The sequence below is a fragment of the Gigantopelta aegis genome, chromosome 15, assembly GCF_016097555.1.
Source record: "Gigantopelta aegis isolate Gae_Host chromosome 15, Gae_host_genome, whole genome shotgun sequence".
Lineage (NCBI taxonomy): Eukaryota > Metazoa > Mollusca > Gastropoda > Neomphalida > Peltospiridae > Gigantopelta > Gigantopelta aegis.
In genome coordinates, this window is record NC_054713.1 from 28,008,822 (window position 1) to 28,034,364 (window position 25,543).

The 25,543-nt window shown below is 37.3% G+C and overlaps 1 protein-coding gene across 1 annotated transcript; it reads right to left on the minus strand.

Annotated features, from left to right (window-relative positions):
• Positions 1-4,511: 4,511 nt before the first annotated feature.
• Positions 4,512-24,280, minus strand: LOC121390134 (dolichyl-diphosphooligosaccharide--protein glycosyltransferase 48 kDa subunit-like). The gene is made up of 11 exons (XM_041521878.1): positions 24,134-24,280; positions 20,792-20,902; positions 20,285-20,371; positions 18,501-18,604; positions 17,274-17,368; positions 12,046-12,139; positions 10,713-10,858; positions 8,868-9,015; positions 7,124-7,244; positions 6,569-6,675; positions 4,512-5,516 (listed from the first exon to the last, which is right to left on the minus strand). The coding sequence occupies exons 1-11, from the start codon at positions 24,270-24,272 to the stop codon at positions 5,361-5,363; spliced, it is 1,308 nt and encodes a 435-aa protein (XP_041377812.1). The 5' UTR covers positions 24,273-24,280; the 3' UTR covers positions 4,512-5,360.
• Positions 24,281-25,543: the final 1,263 nt, after the last annotated feature.

Consider the following 25,543-nt stretch of genomic DNA (forward strand, 5'->3'; position numbering starts at 1 on the left):
ATCATTACAGTAAAGTACTTTTAGAACGAACACGCTTACAACAAACGACCGGTTAGAACGAACTGATTGTAAAGTCCCGTTGTTTCCCCTTAAATAGTATTAATACATTTTAATGTATAGAACGAACTATGTATAGCGAATTAACTGTTAAAACGAACCAATTTGTTTGTCAAAACTGTGAATTTCAGTGTAAATTAGTGTATATACAGTGACCCGATCTTTTTTTTTTTTTTTTTTTTTTTTTTTTAATCTTATTTGTATCTTATCAGTCGGTAGCATTAACGGCAATGCATCCAAAACGACTGTACTGATATTGGTGATAATAAATGAAATATTTTTTAAAACCCCACTTATTTTAGTATTTAAATTTGAAAAATCCAAAATGGCCGATGTGTCTGGTCCCTTGCTGTTCGTTATAAGAGTACTTTACTGTGTATTATTGCTGCTACCACCACACAATCTACTCCTGAAAAGCAGTAAGGGATCTTTTAAATATATGCATTTCCCCAGTCTTTGACGTACCAGTTATGAGTCACTGGTTTATTTCTTTGGATCCATTCAATTAATTGGATTTTTCTCGTTCCATCCAATGCACCATAACTGGTTAAATGCCGTGATGTGTGTTTTCCTATCTATGGGTAAACTGCATATAAAAGAACCCTTGCTGCATTAGAAAAAATGTAGCGGTTTTCCTCTTTAAGACTATATATTATGTCAAAATTACCAAATGTTTAACATCCAATAGCCGTTGATTAATAAATCAGTGTGTTCTAGTGGTGTCGTTAAACAAAACAAACTCGCTAGCTGCGACCCTGCATGGTCGGAAAACACAGTTATAAGTATCCAGTGTTTACCTCACTTATAATGAAGGTAGTGTCCAGGGTTTACTTCACTTATAATGAAACTAGTGGAAGGTGATGTAGTATGTAGTGAATACAAAGGGAGGGCTTCAAAAAAAAAAACCAAAAAAAAACCCATATTCTCCCGTATGTTTTCGGTCTCATCACCGCGGTTTCAAGCAGTGTAGGGTTAGAGGACATTTTGGCCCGTCACCCAATTACACTTACAAAGATCTTCTCACACCAGCCACTAATAATTGTTGTAAAACACGCATTGCGCGAAGTTTACCAGGAATTCAGCCAGGCCGAGCAGAAAAAACGTCCGCTAGACTGGTTTATGCGCTTCACATGGCCACAGACTACAATTAATTTCGCTATATGTTTCTATATAGGCTTAGTGCCTATAACATTTTTATAAATATCAGCAGGCCCGTGGATTTTTGTATGTACCTTTGCCTGACTGGGGGACATATAACCTGAAAAGGACAACCCCTGTTGTTCAGCTTTTTCTCCCAGCATATTGGTTTAAACAAACACACTCTCTAAACCTGGCCGCGGAGTACACCCATTTTACACAAAAAGCATTACTTTTGCATGGGCCGGAATTACCACAAACAAGTCTTCAGTGTCAACAAGTTACACATGTTTACAAACGACATGCCCTCCCCTGTTACTTCAGTCAAATAGTTGCCACTTCACAGCTGTCTGCCATGAAATAATCACACTCAAACAGCAGACTACTTGATCGGACAAATTTCTGAATTTTCGACAACCAAATGGGAAGATAACTGTAATCTGAGGCCACATTGAACCAAATGGCCACGTCGGGAACAAATCAAATAGTTTGCGAACGTTACCTGGCTGGATTTGCGTAAGCAACCATGTTTGCAATGAAAAGGTAGATTTAACTGCCGTCCAGACCCGTATCCCACCCCCTCCACCCCGATTCTTATGAGCCTGAAATGTGCTTTGATTTCCCAAGCCAATGGAGTCTCATACACTGATGTTAAAGGGGCATTCCTGAGTTTGTTGCACTTTTTAAGATGCTATCGACTAACAAATACTTTTTGACGATTGCAATTACATATCAAATATATTTTTCTGCATAAAATATTAGTGACTGTATATTAAACGTGTTTCTGATTGTTCTAATATTTGTACTAGGTTAAATTTCATTTTATTTTCCAAAAATATAATTTTTTCGTACGAACGAAATTATTTTAAGACAAAATCGAGTTTGGGCTTCTTACAAATATTAAGCCGACCAGAAACACATTGAATATACAGACAATGATATTCTAAACCAGAAAATTTATTTAATATGCAAGTTTAATCGTAGAAATATGTTATTAGTCGGAAACATCTTACAGTGCAGCAAACTCAGGAATGTCCCTTTAACCAATGTATATTTTCCACTTGGCAAAATGATTAGAAAGGTGTGGTCGGGAAAACATTTAATTTGGTCATGTCCGACATGGGAATGGCAGTCCTCTTATAGGATTAAAATCGTCTCATCTCGCATTTGTTATAGGTATTTATCGTTCCAACCAGAGCACGACTGGTATAACAAAGGCCATGATACAAGAAAGAAGTGTTTTATTTAACGACGCACTCAACACATTTTATTTACGGTTATATGGCGTCAGACATATGGTTCAGGACCACACAGATTTTGAGAGGAAACCCGCTGTCGCCACTATATGGGCTACTCTTCCGATTGGCAGCAAGGGATCTTTTATTTGCACTTCCCACAGGCAGGATAGCACAAACCATGGCCTTTGTTGAACCAGTTATGGATCACTGGTCGGTGCAAGTGGTTTACACCTACCCATTGAGCCTGGCGGAGCACTCAATCAGGGTTTGGAGTCGGTATCTGGATTAAAAATCCCTTGCCTCGACTGGGATCCGAACCCAGTACCTACCAGCCTGTAGACCGATGGCCTGCCACGACGCCACCGAGGAAAGGCCATGATACATGCTATCCTGCCTATGGGATAGTTCATATAAAAAGATCCCTTGCTACTACTAGTCGGTTTCCTCTCTAAGACTCAATATTACCAAATGTTTGACATCCCAATAGCCGATGATTAATAAATCAATGTGCTCTAGTGGTGTCTTTAAACAAAATAAACTACATATATTGACGTTTCCTCAATTTTATTGCCGGGGGGGGGGGGGGGGGGGGGGGGGGGGGGGGGGTGGACGGGCATAATTAATTTTGCTCAAATTAATTGAATATGCTTGAATCTAGCGTTTATTCATATTTGCATTAATTCCCAACAGCTATGTAGTGTTCCAAAGAAAGTATACTACGTATTTTTAAGTAGATTACAAGTAATATTAAGAGTAGAATGATGGAACCGTTTCAGGCCAGCTCATTTTCCCCAAACCTTTTCATCAATTTAGAAAGGAAACCCGTTACATTTATCTATTAGTAGCGAGGGATCTTTTAAATACACCATTCCACAGACAGGATAGCACATACCACAGCCTTTGATATACCAGTCATTGTGTATTGGATGGAGCGAGAAATAACCCAATGTGGCAAAAACGATAAAGATATTGGAGCAAAATAAGCAGGCCAGAAACCTTTTCATTATGTACTTCCATCATTCAACCCACAATATTAGATGATTAGAGTAGGCGATTCATTTGGAACCCCATATCAGGGGTAGGAATTGGTGAACTGTAAAAAAAATAGGAAATCTAGATGGGTCCCGGAAATTCTTGAAATCCTAGGTTAAAATCTGTGCCATACGACACATTCTGGAGGAAAGGACGATTAAACTGCGAGGAAACGCAATGTTCCAGGAGAGGAAAACAGCTGATCCAAGGAGAATTCCCACCCCTGCCATATAACTCAATCAATTAACCATTTGACTCTTGCTTATATCCGCTAAAGATTCAAGCATGAATGTCTTGGGCACATCCTCAGACATTCCCCCATGGATGTGTCCTAGACAAGTCCCCATATACCTACTTGGTAGTAATGCCAATATGAATAATCGTTGTTATCCAGATTTGAACCCATCGACCTACGCATTCTGGCAAAATAGATGGAGAAGATTCTGGTAAAAAAAAAAAAAAAAAAAAAAAGAGTTGGCCTGAAAACTTTTCACCATCATTTTACTCTCCATATTAGTTGTTATCAATGCAAAAATATGTAGCGATTTGTTTGAAAACCTACAAAGCTGTTTGGTAGTAATTCTAATATGAATAAATGTTGGAATTCAGAATAGAGCATTTTCATTCAATTCAAGCAATAATCAGCCTTCCCCAGTACAAAAATGGGACGGAAGGAAATGTTTTATTTAACAACGCACTTAAGACATATTTACGGTTATATAGCGTCAGTCTTATGGTTAAGGATCACACAGATATTGAGAGAGGAAACCTGCTGTCGCCACTTCATGGGCTACTCTTTTCAATTAGCAGCAAGGGATCTTTTATATGCACCATCCCACAGAAAGGATAGTACATACCACGGCCTTTGTTGCACCAGTTGTGGAGCACTGGCTGGAACGAGAAATAGCCCAATGGGTCTACTGACGGGGATCGATCCTAAGACCGACCGTGCATTAAGTCAACGCTTTACCACTGGGCTACACCCGCCCCTACAAAAATGGGAGTCCATACACCTATCTTTACAGAATTCAAACAACAACTCGAAGGTTATATTGTAACAAGTTCTTTATTACATTAATAAACAGAATGCTCTAGAGTGAACAATGAACAATTAAAAGTGATGGAATGTTAATCAACTATACATTACAGCTCCGCTGTATTCTTGTTTTTCCCTTTTTAAAATATGTTTGATGAGGATGCAATACTGAGATTTTAAGTAGTTATACAACATTGTGTGTCAAATTGGAAATGGCTATTAAATTTCAACACACACAATTAAACCCATACATAGTTCACAATTTATTTTGGTTTTTTTGTAAGTTATAGGCAATATTTTCTTAACAATCAAGCACAAAGTTCAAAATTTATCGAAAAGTACACATAGTAACTTTTATTTTTAACTTACGATACAGGGGCCCCCATTAAACAAAACATCACAAGTTTATGTGCAATTATCAGTTATACCAGTCACATGTTTACACACGTTTACCATCTAATTCACACAGAAAATCACATTGTTCAAGAAGCATTTTAAAGACAAAATTAAGTTGCAAATTTCAAACAATATAGTTGTACCGTTAGCAGTAATAAGGATTGTAGTTTTGTCACAGATTTACATTTACATACGAAAATATGTTAATAATGCTTCGTGAAATTGAGACCTGGGCCCATGCTAATAAAACTTTTAGAGTCCAGACTCAATCTCTAATGACGTCACACACACACACAATTTGTATTGAGTTGCCATGACATTACTGTCTCGGACTCTTTGAAGTCTCGAATCTAGACTCTCAAAGTTTTATAAGCCTGATTATCAAAAATCACCTTGATTGTAGTCCAATATGGTACCAAACTAATCATTACAACACATATATAAAGCTAGAAATGTGAAATGTGTTATTCTTTCTTCTCCTTGGGATCATCTTTGTAGTGGAGAAAAACAAGGCTGATGAGGACGACTCCAAACATCATGGAGAAAGCACTAACATAGTACGGGTAGGCTGACGGGATGTACCGCTCGTACTGGGTGTGTTCTAGCGGGCGTACAGACACCTGAAATATAACATGTTAAACACAGGTTTGAGAAAGCAGTAATATTTTATTGGTAGTGATAAGGACATAAGAGACAGTAAAAAGAAAGAAAGAAGTGTTTTATTTATCGACGCACTCAACACATTTTATTTACGGTTATATGGCGTCAGACATATGGTTCAGGACCACACAGATTTTGAGAGGAAACCCGCTGTCGCCACTACATGGGCTACTCTTCCGATTGGCAGCAAGGGATCTTTTATTTGTGCTTCCCACAGGCAGGATAGCACAAACCATGGCCTTTGTTGAACCAGTTATGGATCACTGGTCGGTGCAAGTGGTTTACACCTAACCATTGAGCCTTGCGGAGCACTCACTCAGGGTCCGAACCCAGTACCTACCAGCCTGTAGACCGATGGCCTGCCACGACGCCACCGAGGCCGGTAAGAGACAGTAAATAAATGAGGTTAAATAGAGGTTAAAGTAACATTTCTCTTGTAGACATATGGACAAAACGGACACAAGTAGTCAATTAAAACTTAATTAGCATCTGCATTTTACAACTGTGAAGCGATCTCTGAAATTTGTCTAGCGAATCGCTCGAGGTTTCAGAATGCAGTAACTTATTAATTGTACTCCAGCGGTCATACAGACACCTGAAATAATTGTCAATTGTCACAAGCTTTAGCTTTACGAAATGGTACAGAGTTTACTATATCCTATTAATAACTCATAATCGATCTTAATTTTCATCACAACTCATTTGGTTGACATTCCTGTAAGGTTGTAATGCGCCAATCGACGACGTCAACGTGTTACGTCCCACTTGGCGTTCTAGTGGGACCTATCACTTTGATATGTCCCAAGATATTTTTAACCACACGGGTAATAAAATATGTTATGACGTGATCACAGAATACACTGATAGGGTGTGTCACTCCGAGACCTGGCCCTATCTTTTGTAAAATGTTTAAAGATGAAAAACTCAACACAATTTTGTATCTACAGTTATATGGCACTAGATACAGTAGAGACACAAGCCAATGGTAAACAGTAAAAGGGAGGCAACTCACCTGAGTTGTACTGAACAGGTGCGTATATCCCACTCGGTTGTAGTCGACGCGGAACTGGTAGACGCCATATACGTCGGGCAACTTGAACTTTTTGTAGAACTTCCCCCCTACAAAAACAAACATCAGTCTACACGTCAGGAAACTTGAACGATTTATAGAACTTCCCACCTACAAAAACAAACATCAGTCTACACGTCAGGAAACTTGAACGATTTATAGAACTTCCCACCTACAAAAACAAACATCAGTCTACACGTCAGGAAACGAACGATTTATAGAACTTCCCACCTACAAAAACAAACGTCAGTCTACACATCGGACAACTTTCAACTTTCTGTCACTTTTCTTAGTTAAAATTATTTACTTTTGTAACAGTTTCAAATTGAACACCTCTCTTATACATTAACTGCTGTGGAAAATGTTGAGAAACTTTTTTTCATGGCATATTTTTTTGCTGTTGCTATTTTCATATTGGCCAGGGTTGGGGGTGTCGGCATTTCTTTCCTTTCCTCCATGACTGGAGGAAGCAATGATGCACTGATATGGACCACTAACCTTTGTGACTGAGAGTTGTGCGAACGAATGGGTCAATGCGCACAAACTCCAGCTGAACGTCATTTCCTTTGAAGTATTTCCATTCTCCATTGACCAGCTCCTCAATCTCAATGTCATAATACTGAAATACAGAATCAAACAGCATCTTTTTTAAGGCTTTGTTCACACTCAATGTCATAATACTGAAATATAGAATCAAACAGCATATTAGATATTGTTCACACTCAATGTCATAATACTGACATACAGAATCAAACAGCATCTTTTAGGCTCTGTTCAATCTCAAAGTTGTAACACTGAAATATAGAAACAAACAGTGCTATAATATTGAAACATTCTGACCGGTGATCTATCTTTTTTATTTTGTTTGCCACATGATGTTGATCACTTACCAGGTGTTCTTAATAATGTTTTGTCACTGAAGACACTGTATATTATAATAGTATTAATAATATATTATCCTATAGACTGGCAGACTAGTAGAAATTCTGGCGGCTAGTAAATTTTAGTTAGTTCTTGTCTGGCGGGCTAGTGAATTATTTTCAATTTCTGCACCCCTGGGACATAGTAAAAGTCTGTATTGCAAGACAAAGGGATAAACTTACTTAAATTTTCTTTCTTTTTTTTTTCATTCCAGGTATCTCAAAATTAAATATTTACTAATAAAAAGCCATGAATGAGTGAACATTTAACATTTATGTCAGTCTGTAAAGATAGGGAAAATTAGTGCAAGGAAATCATACTTGACATATTTTCTCAGGCCACTGAATGGTGCATTACACCACTGTTGAATTAAGTTATTGGAATGAACATAATTAAATATATATATATATTTAGCATAGAAATTGGGAATTGTCTGTGCCACTTTCTTTTGGGAAAAAAAAGGGGTCGGAATTGGTGAACTGTAAAAAAAAGAAGAGGAAAAATGTAGAGGGGTCCGGACCGCCATTTTAACTTCAGATGTTCCATGCTGCATCGCGACTTCGGCTAAAGCTTACTCGCTCCCTTTGCAACTGAAACCAAATAAGAAATGCAGCCGCATTTAGATTCATAATGATGTCACAACATAATCTGATGTGTAACGTCATCATTTAGGACAGTTTTACGATATCGTAGCGCTAAGATAGCTTCGAAAATTTGGGCCCAGAAATTAACATGACCAATCCCCCCCCACGGAATGTGAGGAAACGCAGTGTTCAATAAGAGGAAAACGGCGGATCCGAGAAGAATTCCCACCCCTGAAAAGACTTATGTTTGGAACCACAGAATGCCTGGATAAATCACCGAGAGCAGGGCTCGAACTTAACGACAGCAATTGCCAATGCTTATATAAATTGCTATATGTTGAGAGCATCACCGACGACACTTTGTGCCATCTGTAAAGCTCCTCAACAATGGCAAAATGTATACACCTTGTGTACATTATCTGTTAATATTTAACATTTGCACAGTTAATATGTCTACATACATCAAAATAACCTTTTAGCCATGTTTATATGCTGCAAATGTCACTTTAAAAAAATACACATACACTCACAAGGCTCAAACTTAGAATTTGTCTCTGACAACAATTTTTAAAAGAATTGCCATGGGTGAAATTTAGCATCGGTGGGCAGTTTCACCCGTGGGAATTCTTTTTAAAATTGTCTTGGGAGACAGATTCTTAAGTTCAAGCCTTGAAAGAGTGTTTGTATTTTTCATGTAAGCAGAATTAATCATATATATCTATAGTATTGTTACTTACGACTTCGTCCATAATGGTGTAAGCGGTTGGTGGTTTTGATTCGCCCACCTTGTGGTGAGTGACGGGCCCCACCCGGAGTACACCCTTGTCTTTGAACACCCAGCGAGCAAGGTTCAGTGCAAGCTCCTGGTTACCAGACTTGTCAAACCTGAAACGTTAACAGTAAAACAGTTTGTATTGTTGAACGACATCACTAGAACACACTGATTTATTAAGCATCGGCTATTTAATGTCAAACGTGGTAATTTGACATATAGTTTTAGAGAGGAAACAAGCTATATTTTTCCATTAGTAGCAAAGGATCTTTTATATGCACCATCCAATAGACAGGATAGCACACACCATAGCCAGTCATGGTGCACTGGCTGGAACAAGAAATAGGCCAATACGGGGATCGATCCCAAACCGACCGTACATCAAGCTTTACCACTAGGCTACATTACACCCCAAAAGGTTAAATACTTTAGTATATTAATTTTTAACAATAACATCCAGATATGACTAACACACACACTCAGTAATGCATTTGTAATAAAACGATTAACAGTAAATTCCATACTGGACAAACATATATTTTGGGTACGGTACATACTGGTGACATAATTAATTAAAACAAAATTTGTGAATGATTCCATTTCATTCAGTGGTTTTTGTCCCTGATGTCCTTTTTGGCCCCCAGTACATTCAGGCTTGTCAAATGTTCCAAAATATCTCAAATAACATTGGAAAAGTATTGTCAATGAGTAACAGATGTGAAATTTATAATACCCAACATCCAACAATGTCATTATTCCATTTACACTGAGAAAAACTAGAAACATAAACATGGTGATATAATTTTGGCTAAAATACATATTTCTGTGTGACAGCTGTCATCCTTAGGTATATAGGACAGAGCTATCCACACAGTTATCCCATGAAAGAAAGCTATGAAAGATATTTTTATCTTTCACATGCCATGACATCACTGCATTTAACAACGGAAACGTGACGTTGGTAATGTCATATTAATGCAAGTTGGTGATCCGAGGTCATACGACAACCAATATTTTGTTACTGAAACCTTCATCATAAAAGCGGTCTTGTTAAGTTGTTGTGTTAAATTGTATTTAACACATGAAACAAACATGACAAATATGATAGTGTAGGTTATTTATGACAAAATGGTCAAATAAATAAATTAGTTTTTCGGCCATACTTGTTCGTGAAATATAAGTTTAATTACCAAATGGATGAGAAAAAAAAGACTCCATCATATGTGGTTATGTGGGACAGAAAAGTACACCCTAAATGGTGGAAATGTTGACCCTGGTTTACATTTTATACCCACACCTGGACCCCGTTTTACAAAGCGATCTGAGCGCTAAGATCACCGTAAGTGCATAGCTACCTAGCATAAGGTACTTAAGGTGATCCTGGCCCTACGATTGCAATTTTCCAGGTGGATTCTTATAATCAGTCTATGTGGATGTGTCTATCTCGTATGCAGAAAGTATATAGATGATTGGATGTGTCTAAAGTATACAGATGATTGGATGTGTCTAAAGTATACAGATGATTGGATGTGTCTAAAGTCTATAGATGATTGGATGTGTCTAAAGTATACAGATGATTGGATGTGTCTAAAGTATACAGATGATTGGATGTGTCTAAAGTATACAGATGATTGGATGTGTCTAATTGGATGTGTCTAAAGTATATAGATGATTGGATGTGTCTAAAGTCTATAGATGATTGGATGTGTCTAAAGTCTATAGATGATTGGATGTGTCTAAAGTATACAGATGATTGGATGTGTCTAAAGTATATGCAGAAAGTATATAGAGCTGCTATCAAACAACATACTTCTTTCCACCAATGGCATTCTGCACAGCCGAGTGAAAGAATTCATCACTGAAGAAGTCTATGGAGCCCGAAAAGACAACTCGTGCGTTGTTCCTCGCCTGCAGCGCAGCAATCAACAGCGTGTTCTTACCAACGGCATGTGGAAACTGAAAATAACAACAAGCACACACAGACTTAAAAACTCCACTACACACCACAGAGATGGGCAAAGATCTCAAACAGTGTCAATAGACGTACACAACTAACGATATGTGACTGGGAACAAAAGTTTATGTTTGTTTTGTTTAATGACACCAATAGAACCCATCGATTCAATGAACATCATTATAAAATGTAATGTCTTTTAAATGTAACATCTTTTTTTTGGGTAGTATTTTCCTCCAGAGTTTGGCAATGCATGGTAGACTTAACACAGGGCCATTTTCAGGGCACTTTTGTTTTAATGTTTAATGTTTAATAAAAATAAAAGTAATTATTGTGCTTGCTTTAATAAATGAATAGCAAAATATAACAGGGATACGTTATTAATTAATAATACATTTTGTGTGCTAGAATTAATTATTGAAAAAGGCTTGTTTAATCTCAGGGCAGCATGGTGCTCATTAAGAAAAGATGGCACTACACTATTGAGGCACGTTGCGGCACCATGCTAGAACAAGCTAGGGAAAACACTATTTTGTCATTATTCAATAAAAGACTTATTCTTAATTGGTATGCATTATGTATGTATAGCATTATTTTTCCATTGTCAGTTTTCATAAATGTAACTATGCCCACCGAAACAGTTCATGTACAATGAAAACTCGGTCACTATATGCAGCTATGTCAGATTAAAATAATCCTTCACATGTGTCCATGTGGTACAGGGCTATTCCACACTGACATCATATTATGTACCCGAGGGTGGATACATAATTGAGTATTATTTTTTTCCCATCCAGTAGATGAAAAACAAGCATTCTGGGAAAACGTCAAAAATTTACATATCTTATTTTTTATCTCACAATAAAAAATGGTTTATACTAAAAGCATAAACCGAAAATGATAGTATAATTTCATTATGTCAGGATTCCTTGTTTTTATGAAATATAAAAAGCATTTCTTGCATTATTTTGCCATTTACATGATGTCACCCAATGTTAATATTAGTTCAAACAACAAAAGTCACGTGGTCATGCAAGACCGATTTATTCCGCACGGGCTGACGTCATGGAATACGCCTGTCTTGCATGGCTAGGGATGGGAGAAAAAACAGTTCATGTACCCTGAAATACTGTTACACTAAACGCAGCTATTATCACCTGATAAAACAGTGACTCTTAAAGGGACTCACCTCCTCAATCTTCTCATTCGGGTTGTGAGAGTACGCGGTTGAAGATGCATGAAGAATACTGAGAACAAGAGGATTTTCCCGGTCAGCCACCATACTGCAATCAAACAAGCATGCTTAGAGTACAGGTACTCGAAATAGGAATTAAACATGGTCTGCTGGAATCCTTTTAAAACAGCAGGTCAAAAGAAATAATTATGGCCTGCTGAAAAACGTGGACCACTGAGATGTAATTTAGAGCACTATTAAATTAAAATATAATAGAATCATGAACTTGGCCCAAGTTAAATAGATCAGGCTTTGAAATTCACGACGGCTCCACGGCATTTGCCGTACTGCCTTGTGCCTTTGCCGTGATGCCTCAAACATACCAGTTACTTTACGGCTATGAATAACCGTGCCCTTTTCATTACCTGCTGTGGTGCCCCTTTTGTGTATGTTTTTTTTTTTTAAACTTGTATAACCCTAACTTTTATTTTAAAACATTAAACATGCACGAATTCGATGTTCCTCGGTAGCGTTTGTATAGAGTTTCTTGGTCATGTATTATAATTGCACATCGAACGTAACAAATGATAAATTACGGTTGAAACGTACAGCGTTACGAAAAAAAAACCCATTGTAAATTGCCGAAATTTTTAACGTCATACATTTACAGAAAAAAACGTAAATAGCCAAAAAAGAATCCCGGGGCAATTTTTTGTTTTCAAAATAGGCTAAACCATGCCTAGTAGAAAAAGAAGACTAAAGAAGACAAAAATTGCCAAAACGTTTTCATTATTTCAGGTAAAAATTATTATTATTATTATTATTAGCTATTTAAATGTCAGCTGCGTTCAACCAGACAGAGCGGAAAAACCTCCGCTAGACTGGTTTATGCGCGTCACAATAAACCAAATGGCCATGTTGAGAACCAATCAAATAGTTCACAAACGTTAGACAAACGTTTGCTGGCTGAACTTGGGGCTGTTGTTATCGATATTCTTCATGACAAATTTTGAAATTATAAAAAAAGAGTGTCCCATCATTCTATAAAAAATGTTTTTTGCTATTAATTTCAGTTTTGTTTGACGTAACAAGAAAATAAAAGTGTATTGGAAATAACAAAACAATACTAATTTTGTGTGCAATTTACAAATCAATCGGCTTAGAAATTAATAACTTGTAGTAAATTTCATAGTAATAAAAAAGGCGTTCCCTGTGGGACGGACTTATAGTTTTAATGTTTATTAGCTTATTGAACGGACCTATGCTAAAATCACCCAAATTAATTTATTCCCAATTAACTGAAACACTGAAATAAATGTGAACTGTTTAATGTTTGTGGTTATTCTTGAATATTCCGTTTATTTAATTATTACCCATGCTCAGCAGTTGATAGGCCTATACATCACTGGCGTAGGAAGCGGGGAAGGGGGTACTTTGTAGCAGCAAACAATTAATTTTTGCCATTGTAACCAAAATCTGATGTAGAGTTTATACCCGGCCCAACTAGATCAAGAGACAATAGTATGGAGTCGTTGTGGGCTGTCGGTGAAAATTAATTTGGTAATTATAGGTAAATAAATGTGAAGTTTAAATATTCGTATGTTAATAAATTGCAATACCTTTATTTAATGTAATCTTAAGTACATACTTGTTTTAATTTTCACATTGTAAATGTACCATAACCTGCTGTATTTAGTTGGTGTATAGCCCATACGACGACAATAATGCGTCCATGTTTTAAAACAACTTTCGGGTTTTTTTGGAAATCGAAATCATGATGTTGGCCGTTTCTTGGGATGCATTGCTGTTACTGTTGCAGTTAAACACTGCGCAGTTAACCATCATATAATTACGTTGACCGTATATAATAACACTAATTATCTTGTAAATTAAATTTCCGATAAACCTCGAGACAAAAAAAAAAAGACAACTAAAAGGCACAACCAAAGAATCAACACATGTAACGGTATTGCTTGGTAACTCTCACCGATGACGTATTGCCTCGCTTTCGTTCAGATCTATGCATAATCCCGCCCACTTCTGTTTTTACCCCAAACCTAAGACGCGCAGCTGACCGGTGCCTCGCAGCGAGCCTGGCGTTAGAGTAATGCGGTCTTTGGCCCTAACTTAATCCATTACACACTACATGTCTTTTGGTGTCCGGTCTCCTTTAATGATTCCAATTTCAAACAAATTAGTTATGCTCATATCCATTCAACGTCCAGGCATGCCTAGTTTGGGTCCAGTCTCTAACGACGCCAGTGATTGGGTCTAGGGCACGGCGTAAGAAGGAGCCAAAAAGTGGGGTGGGGGTGTATAAAAACCATCGCTGCTGCCCCCCCCCCCCCCCCCCCCCCACACACACACAAACACCCCTCAACCTCCATTTAACACACACACATTAAAAATAATCCATAAATGCTGAAAACATACTTAAGAAAATAGGCCATGGTGTCCTCCGACAATGTTTACGTTTTTGTGGATACAGTCACATGACAGAATGGGATTTCCCTCCACATTTTTTATTATATAATTAAATGGGTCATTTGGTTAATCTTGTTATTACAATCATGTTTGTTGGAGAAAAAGTTGAAATTAGGGTGGATTTTTTTATTATTGTTAAATATAGAAATTTAGAACAAAACTAATATAAAGATTAAATTTTTAAAAACTAAATGATTTGGTTTGAACATTCATTTATTTAATAATTTAACACTGAACATTTCATCCCTTTTCCTAAAGCTTTGATTGTATTGTTCTGAAACGTAATACACATATTCTCTTGGTAGTCTCCACAAAATAATAAAGATGTCTAAACTTGTAAAAACGTTTTTTGTTTTTAGTTTGGGTTTTTTTTAATTAATGAGATTGTAAAATTGAAATAGAAATCTTGATTGGTTAATTCTGAAACTTAGTACCGGTATTCTACAGTGATTCTCTGGAGATACCTTCACAAACTAATAGATAAAATAACATATCTACTTTTACTATAGATTATTTTATTTTATTTCTTTAATGTTAAGACTTTAACATAACTGTCCAGCCATTCAAATATAATTTTCTTTCAGTCATACTCCATCTGCTCAGATGGTCCGAAACCAGTGGACTGATCCATTACCTGCTGTAATGAGATGGAACAGCAGCAGTGTTTGTTCAAGGAGACCAGATACGTCATAATCTCTCTCAACCAAAGTTGTCTTTAAGGACACCACAAAAAAATTAAAATACTGTTTTGTTTAATGACACCACTACAATACTTTGATTTATTGATGAATGACCAATTTAACAGAATTACAGATAAAGGTGTTTTTTCTGGTTAAAATGACTTCCTAAAAAAAGACTGCCTTAGTGCCCTTTGAAAATGTATGAACGTAGCCTTTATGCCTTTTAGGTTAGCCTTGGTGCCCTTCATTTCCTAGATTTTTAAAGGCTATTATAGCCTGCCCTTTTAACACCGAATTTCGAGGCCTGATAGATCTACTAATGACACCACTAGAATTTGTATATCACCTGCTAGATTTAAAAACGTGACTTTTTGCAGGGTGCCAGCTAAAGCAATACACAAGGCTTCTAGAATTTTTAGAAAATCCACTAGCCATGGGATCAGCAATTTTAAAAATTTACTAGCCACAATTTAAAATTCACTAGCCCTACTTCACTGTAAGTTAATACAATTGTACTAAATAATAGTAATAATCAGATATAATCATTTTTGTTTTCACTAGCAGTCGGGAATGGCAATTGTAGTTATTTACTAGCCCAACTATGAATACTACTAGCAGGGATGAAAGTGACTTTTCCCAAAAAGGGCTGAAATAATTTTACCAAATTATGGATATGTCTTTGACCAAGGACGCGCTGGCGTAGACGGGGGGGGGGGGGGGGGGGGGGGGGGGGGGTGGGTGTGGTGGTGTTTCGAGGGGGGTGCCCGCTGACCGATCAAGAACTTTGTACGACATCCCATTGAAATCACAAAATCCCGAACAATGGACAGATTTTCAATGCATTCGCAAACAATACCACCATTTTGTCCAACATGACGCGACCAATGTATACGATCTGCGCATTGGTCTCGCGCAGATGATACTTCGCGAGACAAATCTGGTCAATGGCGAATAAGTAAATATGGCGGCCACAATGGGTTGGATATAAACTCCGGAAATTTTAGGCGGAACGAATGAAAGTTGAAAAGGGGCGGATTTAAAAAAACAAGGGAGAGGGGCTACCATAATCTAGAAGCCCTGAATACATGTCACCTACCAGACCCCACAAAATTCCTGTTAAATCTTTTTTTATAAATGTGGACTGAATTATGACCCTTGATTAAATTCCCCCCCCCCCCCAAAATAAAACTGGATCTAGTAATAACAACCAGCCTCGGTGATGTAGTGGTTATGCCATTGGAATTGAGGCTGGTAGGTACTGGGTTCGCCTCCTGATACCAGTTTCCACCCAGAGTGAGTTACGACTCAGTGGGTAGTCCACTACACCAACTTCTCTCTCACTAACCCTCTGTCCTGGACAGACAGCCCACGTAGCCGAGGTGTGTGCCCAGAACAGCGTGCTCGAACTTTTAATTGATAACAGCACAAAAATAACTACAAAAGAGAAAGAAAAGTGGCCATAACTCTGTGAAAAATTGGTAAATCCCCATGAAACGCAAACTTGATCTGTAACATCACATGACTGATAAAGCTTTGGAAAAAAACAAAACTGTAGGAACCTATCGATAGAAAGACAGACTTTTCATTGGTAAATTCATTGTTCAGGAGGTAGATGACTACTAACATATCTTGCTTACATCAAATGTTAAAGAATATTTTGTTTAACAACGTAAAGCACATTGATTTATTAATCATCGGCTATTGGATGTCAAACATTTGGTAATTTTGAGATATAGTCTTACAATGGAAACCAGCTACATTTTCCACATTAGTAGCAAGGGATCTTTTATATGCACCATCCCACAGACAGGATAGCACATACCACGGCCTTTGATATTATTAAGAGTTGTGGTGCACTGGATGGTATGACAAGTAGCCCAATGGATCCACTGACTGGGATTGATCCTAAACCGACTGCATATCAAGCGAGTGCTTTACCACGGGGCCATGACCCGTCCTGCTTACATGAAGATGATCGATCCTGCCAGTTGTTACATCTCCGGCTGCTTTGATAAAGCAGTATTAGAAACAGGAGTGATTGTGAAACACCGGTGACCTACAGACAGACATAAATCTTACCCAACTCCTCTGAACAGTAAAGGAGATGTGTTCTTCGTGCCCACGATCATCGGAGCATCCAGCAAGTGAGCACTATCGGCCACAATCAAAGTGTGCTGCAACACAAAATATAAACTAATAACAACTAAGTACTGCAGTTTCCTAAACAGTGTAACTTAGTAACTTGGGTTTTTTTTAATTAACATAAATGCAGTGTTCGAGATTAACGGTATCCCGATATCCCAGAATTTAATAACCCAGTATCCCACCGGAATACTATATAATGTTGATTCTTTTTTAATCCTGCATTTTTATTTTTTCGCTGAAACAATGAAAGTCGTCATTTACTGGTGAAGTTAAGTAACAATGTCGTCCAAATTTGCTACGATGTTATTTATGAATTTCATTTAAGTGGGATACTAAATTCTCAGGTGGGATACCAGATTTTGAAATGTTAGTATCAAACTGGGATACTGCCAAAAAAAATAATCTCAAACACTGAAATGTAAACATACGAATGAATTTATAGCGGTACTAGCAAATTGAATAAAATACCTGGATAAACCAATTGTAACATTTAGTTTCAGCACACAAATCCAGTTATACTGATGGAAAGAAATAAGGGAACACATCAAATTGTAGACCAAATTTAATTCACAACTAGCATAGTAATGTCTGTAATTCATGCAAAGTTGTAATGTGGGATTGAATGTCTGGAGTGTTGAATGACAATATGAATTGATTTTTGATGCAGTCATTATTTCTTGTTGCTATCTGTGTGATCCTTTATTTCTTTCCATCAGTATATAATACTAATTAATGACAGAAACATATAAATTGGGGCAGTATCCCAGTTGGATACTAACATTTTAAAATCTGGCATCCCACCTGAGAATTTATTATCTCACTTAAATGAAATACAACATCGTAACAAACTTGGACGACACTGTTACTTAACTTCACACCAGTAAATTACTACTTTCACTGTTTCAGCGAAAAATTAAAATGCAGGATTAAAAAACAAACCCACATTATATGATATACTGGGTTATTGAAGTCTGGTATCCAAAATTAAATTCTGGTATCCCTAGGATATCAGGATACCATTAATCTCAAACACTTCCATTTAGTATCATGTTTATGTCTCGAGTAAAATAAATTTCAACTGCTACGAGCATTAAAACCCACTCATGATGAATCTTCTAGAATTATTTCTCTGCTGGGTCAGTGAACCAGCACAGCACTTACGTGTCCAGTGTCATCCTTGTCGTAGTTGAGGTGATCAATGACGGCAGTCTTCTCTTCATCAAACTCCACCCCACACTCCGTGGCCAGTTCTCGTAATGGGTCACCTACAGACAGACACGGAAAACGGTCAACACACTTTCAGGTCAGTCCATTAAACTAGTGTTGGGAATCAGGTTGGAATTTCATCATCCGCCATCGGTTTGCACAACCGATCAACTTTCAATTACACAATCGGTTAGAATTGTATGAATATAAGGAGGATTTAAATTATAAGCACCATGTGTCGTGTTCACCCAATAAATCACAAATTTTACCTTTGATAACTATTTAATATAAAAAAAAATTAAGTACACAAGAAAACAAACCCCAACATATTTACATCAATTTCATAATCTAAACTGGGGGAATAATTACAATTAACATTTTCCACACAATCAATTATAGATTGTTATAACCGATCATCACATCGGTAGAGCTAAATTTTCTATTATAATCGATCATCAGGACATCACTACATTGTAAACTGATGGCAAGTGTGTTCTGTATTGTCATTGGTTATTATATTCTTTTTCTGGGATCAAATGAAAATAACACCCGGAAGCTAATGACATCATTAGCAATTGGAACAGGCCAATTTCACGGTTCAAGGGTCTACAATTAGATTGTAGCCAGGTCTTTTTTTTTCAAAAAATACCAAATATACACTTCGTTCCATAGAAAAACGTTTTAGTTTACAATGGACATAACCATATGGAGTTTTTAGATTTGTGGGTGTTATTGTCTATTTGATGCCCACAAAGGTTTAATTTTTAACCTTAGGCTAACGCCTTCGGTCAAAAATGACATTTGTGGGATGAAATAGACAAGAATACTAGCAATTCTAAAAACTCCATATGGTTATCTCCTAGTTAAAACATTTGGTTTATTCCACCAAAATGTACAAATGCTTATGTACAAAGAACAGAAGTTAATTAAATTGATTTAGCCTCTGTGGTGTAGTGGCTTGTAATTAGGCTTTGCAAGATGAGATCTCAGGGTTCAAATCCCAGCAGACACATCTAAGCTATGTCTTCAAGAGTTACACATACTATAGGAATTACAGTTTAAAGTTCTATTTGTTTAAATACACCATTAGAGCAGATTAATCATCATGCATAGCCTACACTTTGCTATCGGTTAAATTCCATGACTTTTAAAGACATTTTCCAGGACCCTTTTTTATTGTTTTTAAGGATCGGTCTGCGATCATCAACAAAATATTACAATGCTTTTATGCGAATGGCCTTTCTTGTGTCATCAACTTTCCAGGCCTGGATAATACCCACCAAAACAGGAATTTCAGTTATGCAAGATTTAGAATTTATATGACCTGGAAGGTATTGATGTCACTGGTTTTAAAAGGGAAAACAACAATCTGAGAATGACCTAATGAAGGTACCATTTATTCATTAAAGGTTGAAGTTTGTTTTGTTTAACAACACCACTAGATCACATTGATTATTAATCATTGGCTATTGGATGTCAAACATTTGGTGAGACTTTAACTCGGACATGCCTTTAAAGCAGAGTATACCGTTCAATATCGGTATCAATACCGAAATACTGTACCGATACCAAAGTAAATCACCCCAAAAATACCAATATCAAACCTGTATTTTCAATACTTCCCAGTAAGTTCTATACATGTAACAGTAAGGCCAGAAAACAACAAATCTGGTAGTTTAACAAGACAGGACTGTACATATATACATTGCTGCTAAGTACACGAATACACAACAATATACCTATTGAAGAACTTGCTGCTACCAAAACATTTCCTCCTCCATCAATGAAACTTGTTATTGCTGGAATGTCAATGGAGCCACCAAAGTCTGAAAACACAGACAATTATATATATTATAATATATATAACTAATGACATTACAAAGCAAACACACAAAAAATAGAATAATATTTAAATTGTAAATTTCGGTACCAATAGTAAAATGCATTGGGACATTTTTACTTCTCCACTGGACAACCATTGAGGTGCATCATGTTTGTCCAAGCAGGTTTTCACTTGTCAGGATAAATGGACAAACTTGTGATTATATCAAATTATGCTGACAATAACTATTTTAAATACATGTAATGCTATCTATAACCGACTCATGAAAATCACTTTGCAACACAAGCAAACAAATCTAGTTGTTCAAAACAAAATATCAATTTTTTCTTCAAAATGTATGCTAACAGTAAAATGTATAGATGTGACTGTAAATATTCAAAGATCAAAACATATGTCAATTTACCTTGGACGGATGGTGAAAACAATACAAGGTTATCGTAGAGGAACTCTCCATATTTCACCAGGGCCAACCCAGCATCATCAGCTGTTTTGAATGTCAGCTCAAACCCCAGGTCTGAAATTAACAAAATAAATCATCAGCATTTAGAGTTGGTTCTGTCTGTCTACACATTGACCATAGCCAAATCTGTCATACACATCATTCAATTTGCAAATGTCCTCACAGGGTACAATATTTAGGTACAATACGTTAGGCTACCACAAGTCATTTAATGTGTTTTTATTCTTAGGTAACTGATTGTTCGGTTACATGAATAACATGTGTGTACCCATCAAACTGACATTTTAATGACAGTATTTCCAGCTTATATTGTAAGTCAGGGCTTTAGATACATAACTAAATTGGGCACATTGACATGCACATGCCGCTTTTGTCCAAACAAGTACGCATATTTACACTGCTCATGAGATCAAAACAGATCAATGGTGATGAAGATAACATACGAGGATAATATGACTGCGGACATGTTAGAATCGCTGAAATGGTGGTGGGTATAAAACCCGGACTTCTGGGTATACAAGTATAAAATCCAGATTGTTGAATTGGTATAAAACCTGGACTGCTGCCCTGGGTAAAATGTAGCTTTTTTTTTTTTTTTAAACGTAATAAAATCGGGCAGAGTAAAAGTCTGGAATTCCTGATAAATCCGGATGATTCTCATATGAATTCAATTTTTTTTTTTTTTTAGACAGATTGATCATCATTTCCCATGACCAAAATGAAAATTCAATGACTTTCGAGGCCTGGAAATGATATCCATGATTTCCATGACCTATAAAGTATAAGAACCCTGTACTGTGAATTATCAATATTTAGTACAGAATTGAGAATTTTTAATGCAACTTTCTTTTGGGAAGGGGTCTGTTGTTCAGACCCACAGAACACCTGGATAAATCAAAATAATGGGATAATAATGGGGATTATGGGGGTAACTAATGCAGTAATGGGGCAATGGTCTGAGTAGGTTTAATTAATTTTACATTAATTAATTAATTTAGACTAACATTACGTTTTAAAATCGGTTTGTCATGCTTTTGACATTTGCTATTCAATTCTACGATCTTGTGTTGTGATCTGCTGTCGTTGGCTTCGTGTACTTTAGTCTAAAAATCGAATGCCATACTACAGATGCAGGCTTCGAAATTCACGACGGCTCCACGGCATTTGCCGTACTGCCGTGTGCCTTTGCCGTGATGCCTCAAAAATACCAGTTACTTTACGGCTATGAATAACCGTGCCCTATTAATTACCTGCCGTGGTGCCCCTTTTGTGTATGTGTGGTTTTTTAAAACTTGTATAACCCTAACTTTTATTTTAAAACATTAAACATGCACGAATTCGATGTTCCTCGGTAGTGTTTGTATACAGTTTCTTGGTCATGTATTATAATTGCACATCGAACGTAACAAATGATAAATTACAGTTGAAACGTACCCACCGTAACTTGCCGAAAGTTTTAACGTCGTACATTTACGGGAAAACCCCGTAAATAGCCGAAAAAGAATCCCGGGGCAATTTTTTTTTTTTTAAATAGGCTAAAACACCATGCCTACGGAAGGAAGAGGGAATTAAAAATTATTATTATTTATTATTATTATTATTATTACTATTATATATTATTATTAGCTACTAGTATTTAAACGTCAGCTGCGTTCAACCAGACCGAGCGGAAAAACGTCCGCTAGACTGGTTTATGCGCTTCACAATAAACCAAATGGCCACGTTGAGAACCAATCAAATAGTTCACGAAAACAAACGTTTGCTGGCTGAACTTGGGGCTGTTGTTATCGATATTCTTCATGACAAATTTTGAAATTATAAAAAAAAGTCTGTCCCATCATTCTATAAAAAAAAATAAGTTTTTTGCTATTAATTTCAGTTTTGTTTGACGTAACAAGAAAAGTAAAAGTGTATTGGAAATGACAAAACAATACTAATTTTGTGTGCAATTTACAAATCAATCGGCCTAGAAATGAATAACCTGTGGTAAATTTCATAGTTAAAAAAAAAGGCGTTCCCTGTGGGGCGGACTTATAGTTTTAATGTGTATTAGCCTATTGAACGGACCCATGCTAAAATCACCCAAATTAATGTATTCCCAATTAACTGAAACACTGAAATAAATGTGAACTGTTTAATGTTTGTGGTTATTCTTGACTATTCCGTTTATTTAATTATTACCCATGCTCAGCAGTTGATAGGCCTATACATCACTGGCGTAGGAAGCGGGAAAGGGGGTACTTTGTAGCAGCATCGATGGTTTATATATTAATTTTATACGTGTGTCTGTGTGCCCACCCACCCCACTTTTTGGTATCTTCCTACAGGCTACACCCGTGTATATTAACAAATTCTGGGTACTAGGCCCAAGCAGTAGCCAACAACGAAAATTGTACGACGTCTTCTTCAAATGACCTTCACCTTTGCATGCGGAAAAAAACGCGATGACTTGTAGTCTGTGCATGTGGTATAGAGAAATCTTTGATTGTTTTGTTGAGATCGCACGTTGTTGTTTTTGGAAAATAAACCTACAATGTATGAGATGACTGGAGTTACGATAATACGATATATTTTCCTCTATAGGCCTACAGTATTTAGCAGTTTGTAATAAAAGCCGTTTAATCGCCACACACGTTACCGTACTGTCATGCGATCTCGTGTGTCACCAATTACCGTGGTACCTAATAAGAGCACGCATTAATGATTCAAATTTCAAACAAATTAGTTATGCTCATATCCATTCAACGTCCAGGCATGTCTAGTCTGGGTCCAGTCTCTAACAATGCCAGTGATTGGGTCCAGGGCACGGCGTAAGAAGGTGCCAAAAAGTGGGGTGGGGGACATAAACATCATCGCTGCTGCCCCCCCCCCCCACGCGCGCACACCCCGCAACCTCCATTTAACACACATACACACACACACACACACACACACACACACACACACACACACACACACACACATATATATATATATATTGAAAATAATCCATAAATGCGGAAAAGGTTTTTTTCTGGTTAAATTGACTTCCTAAAAAAGACTGCCTTGGTGCCCTTTGAAAATATATGAACGTAGCCTTTGTGCCTTTTAGGTTAGCCTTTGTGCCCTTCATTTCCTAGATTTTTAAAGGCTATTATAGCCTGCCCTTTTAACACCGAATTTCGAGGCCTGCAGATGGAACAATGACTGCTCCCTCACTACGTCACAGTACGTGGCACCATCTTACCGGCGCGTGCCACCGGTCCACGTAGCTTGTTGGAGACAGGAATATAATTCAAACTATACCTCGCAGCGTTCTGAAAAACGTTGAGTGTGTTTCTCTAATCGACCAGTTGTCTACTAGAACCAACGTGCGTTTGTTCCCGGCATTAACGCTGCAGAATAAAATAAAACTGAAAAGAACGGACACCCTCATGACTTCCATTCTTCTTCTTCTTTCTGAAATCCTACCATGGCATATGAGCACCCACAAAATCTGGGTAACCAGCCTGAACACTCCATAAACTTCAAAACGTCGGGTCTAGCCCGAGTACTCTGCCGTTCGAGACCTAAACAAACATTTGGACTGTTATGCTCACTATCTGCCGTCAGAGATAACGCTATAGCAAAAACACGGAATTGCTGCCTACCACCGGGTAGTCAAAGATCCCCGCTCGAATATAACAATAACCCTATGTTTGACGTTAAAATACTATTGCATTGATCATTTTCGAGTTCGCTGGTAACAAATATTTTACATATTAATAACTAATGCACACACTACATGAGGAACCCGTCAGCAAGCCTACGTATTTAAACGGAACATTATTGAAACGGGGTACTGTCGGGTTTGTTTCTCAAGAATCCTGTAGTGTAGGCCCTACGTGTGTATTAGTGATTAATATGTCAAATATTTGTTTATTTATCAGTGCAATCAAAGTATGTGATATTTGTCACCTATCGAACGTTTCTGAAGAGAAAGCGTCCCTGGATACAGGAGAACAAAATGTTCAAGATTTCATCAATTAATGTAAGTAGGCCTATTATTAAACTACATTGTCAAACAAGTAAAATACACTGTTCTTACCCAAATGCATTTTATACCACTGAGCAAAATAAAGTACCGAAGTTAGTACAAGGCCTGTAACATGAAAATTTATGCATCGTCTGCTCTACCTTATCAATGTCAATTGTAATCACGTGGCATATATGTGACGTGGCTTTCGCCAATTTTTAAAACTATGGAATCGCATAAGGACTCTCTCTTATATATCTGATACCTTGGGGCTTTCTTTTTAGGATTTTACGTCACGTCATAAAAAGCGCTATCGGTCATATAGCCCTACTCAACTTTAAAATGCAGATGCAGATCAGGCACGGATGCAGGATTTCTGAAAGGGGGGTGGGGGGGGGGGGTCAGGACCCTTGGACCCCCTCCTCCTCCTGGATCCGCTAGTACTGCAGATGTCACCAAAAAGGGAACTTCGGTATATAAGGCTGCCAGGCTGTATTCCGTTCCTGAACAAGAAAGAAAGAAGAAGAAAGAAATGTTTTTATTTAACGACGCACTCAGCACATTTTATTTACGGTTATATGGCGTCAGACATATAGTTAAGGACCACACAGATTTTGAGAGGAAACCCGCTGTCGCCACTACATGGGCTACTCTTTCCGATTAGCAGCAAGGGATCTTTTATTTGCGCTTCCCACAGGCAG